Source organism: Sycon ciliatum, chromosome 2, assembly GCF_964019385.1.
Source record: "Sycon ciliatum chromosome 2, ocSycCili1.1, whole genome shotgun sequence".
NCBI lineage: Eukaryota > Metazoa > Porifera > Calcarea > Leucosolenida > Sycettidae > Sycon > Sycon ciliatum.
Window position 1 is genome coordinate 40,244,383 of NC_088644.1, and position 3,100 is coordinate 40,247,482.

The window sequence follows — 3,100 nt, forward strand, 5'->3', positions numbered from 1 at the left end:
AGACTATCCGTGATGAGCTTCTAGCATGTAATGCTGGTCAAATGATCATTTCAGAAAGTCAGCAACGTGAATTTGAAACGGTAGTCTCCTGTTGGATCTGTGGTGAAGCGTTGGGTAGCGATCGTGTACGTGACCACTGTCACATCACCGGTGCTTATCGTGGTGCAGCACACAACCATTGTAACCTGAACATGCGGATTGAGCCGTTCAAGATCAAGATTCCTGTGATCTTTCATAACTTGAAGGGATACGATTCTCATCACATCATATCTGCCATTGGGAGAACGTCCATTGATGAGATTACGTATGTGAACGAGAAAGGACAAGAACGGGTACGTTACATATGCGTGGTGTGTGTGTGTGTGTGTGTGTGTGTGTGCGTGTGTGTGTGCGTGGATCATGATGTTTTTCTAAGAAGGAAGATCATTACTATGTTGGTACTCATATTCACGTTTATATGATTGATATTCATCTTTACAGCTGCACCTTAAAACTGTGTCTCCTCTTTTTCTTTCTTCTTCTCAGACCAAGCGTCTCGGTGCTATCAACGTGATTCCCATCAACAGTGAAAAATATGTCACATTCGGATGGAGACAGTTCCAGTTCATCGACAGCCTGGCATTCTTGAACACCTCCCTAGACCGGTTGGTTTCGGCTACACCACCAGATGCATTCGCCCTTCTATCCGCACGATTTCCAGACGAGGATGAACGCAAACTGTTGACACGAAAGGGTGTCTACCCGTATGAATATATGGAGTCGTACGACCAATTCGAAGAAACGCGTCTACCACCCAAGGATGCATTCCACTCAACGCTAACGAACACGGTGAGTAGTGTGACAGATATAGTAGATCTTTCTCTCTTTCTTTTTTCACCATCTTACTTCGAAGTACTAAAATAAGCCAAAATGTGTTTGAACGCTTCCTGCAGCTTCATACTAAATAATTGATTGTGTGGGCGAACTACTAAAATAAGTTCGTTGATTTGTTTTTCTTTTTGGTGTACATTTTCTATTCCCTAGGGTATCAGTGATGAAGATTATGCCTATGCGCAAACAGTATGGACTGCGTTTGACTGTGAAGATCTAGGAGACTATCACGACCTCTACCTGGAGACTGATGTGCTGCTGTTGGCTGACGTTTTCGAAAACTTCAGAAGAACTGCTCACGCAACCTATGGATTGGATCCCGCTAATTACCTCACCTTACCGGGATTTGCCTGGGATTCGCTGCTGAAAATGACGAAGGTGTCCCTTCATCTCATTTCCGACATTGACATGTTCAACTTCATTGAGCATGGCAAAAGAGGTGGCATAAGCATGGTGTCCGCTAGACACGTCACCGCCAACAACAGATATCTATCGGAATACAATCCAGACGAGCCGTCAAGCTTCATCCAATATTTAGATGCGAACAATCTATATGGATGGGCCATGTCTCAACCCTTGCCCGTGTCGGACTTCTGCTTTGAAGCAGTGACGGATGATCTTCTGGAGTCGGTACTCGATCATCCAATGGACTCTTCGACGGGATACATGGTGGAGTGCGATTTAAGGATTCCAGATGGTGTGCATGACATGATGAATGATTATCCGTTGGCTCCTGAGCAGATGAAGGTGACACGAGATATGCTTTCTCCATATCAGACCCACATGGCAGAGAAACTAATGGTAAGTCATGGTCTATCTGGTGGATATGCTTGTATTAATCTTCTAAGGTTTGTGTATATCTATACTGTACTCTTGTAGGTGAGCGGTTTGGAAGCGAAGAAACTGGTGCCAAATCTACTACCGAAAGAGCACTATGTTCTGCACTACAGAAACTTGCAGCAGTATGTGTCCTTGGGTGTGGAGATTACAGATGTGCATCGTGTGCTCTCCTTCACACAACACCCATGGATGAAGCCATACATCGACACTAATACTGACCTGAGAAAGCTATCAACTTCTGATTTCGAGAAAGACTTCTATAAGGTGGGTACTCCACTTCATGTGTGTGTGTGTGTGTGTGTATTTAGCGATAGTGTGGGATCTAGTATGTACTGGAAGTGTGAATGACCTGAAGATAACAGTTTTCTTATTGTTGTTTTTCTTGTCTTTTCTTTGTATGCCTGTTTATCATAGTTGATGAACAATGCTGTATATGGCAAGACCATGGAAAACGTTCGAAACAGAGTAAACATCAAGCTCATTCGTGAACAGGATGAAAAACCACGTCTCCAGAAAAGCATCAACAAACCTTCGTACATCCGCAGTGTAGCCTTTGAGAACGATCTGATAGCAATCGAGTTTGCCAGGACAAAGGTGACTCTCAATAAACCCATTTATGTGGGTACAGCCATCCTCGATCTGTCGAAGCACTTGATGTATTCCTTTTACTATGAAGTTCTCCTACCCCGCTATGGACAAAATGTACGTTTGCTCTACACTGATACTGATAGTCTGATCGTACATATTCAAACCGATGATCTGTACACCGATATGTCAAACAACATAACAGCCTATGACACATCCAACTATTCACCATCCCACCACCTGTACAGCACGGTCAACAAGAAGGTGGTAGGGAAGTTCAAGGACGAACTAGGTGGCAAACCCATCAAGGAGTTCATTGGTTTGCGGAGCAAGATGTACGCATACCGCTGTGAAGACAACGACGACAATGGCAAGCGTGCCAAAGGTGTGCAGAGAAGCGTGTTGAAAAACACCATAACCGTCGATGATTATCGAACATGTCTCGTCGAGGAGTCTCAGCTGAAGAGAACAATGAATGTTCTTCGAAGTCGACGACATTGCATTCACGGAGAGGAGCTACGCAAGATTGCCCTCAGTGGATTCGACAGTAAGCGTTACATTCTGGAGGATGGTATCAACACCCTGGCATTCGGACACAGGGATATTCCAAAGCACTGAGGGATTTCCACACATACTAGAGCATATGTCATATCTTCTCATGAAATACATTGTAAATACTATGCGATTCATAATATTCACGTTAATCCAAAGCATGAGCTACATTGTACATATGAAATGCTAATACTTTTTGAGATCATTCACATCCTTCTTTGTTAACCAGGTATGGAATTTTTCGTCTTGATAA

The 3,100-nt window shown here is 43.6% G+C and overlaps 1 protein-coding gene across 1 annotated transcript; it reads left to right on the forward strand.

Moving 5' to 3' along the window:
- The first annotated feature begins 484 nt into the window (after positions 1–484).
- On the forward strand, positions 485–3,100 carry LOC135810079 (uncharacterized). The gene is made up of 4 exons (XM_065323548.1): positions 485–828; positions 1,024–1,671; positions 1,750–1,974; positions 2,125–3,100. The coding sequence occupies exons 1-4, from the start codon at positions 754–756 to the stop codon at positions 2,911–2,913; spliced, it is 1,737 nt and encodes a 578-aa protein (XP_065179620.1). The 5' UTR covers positions 485–753; the 3' UTR covers positions 2,914–3,100.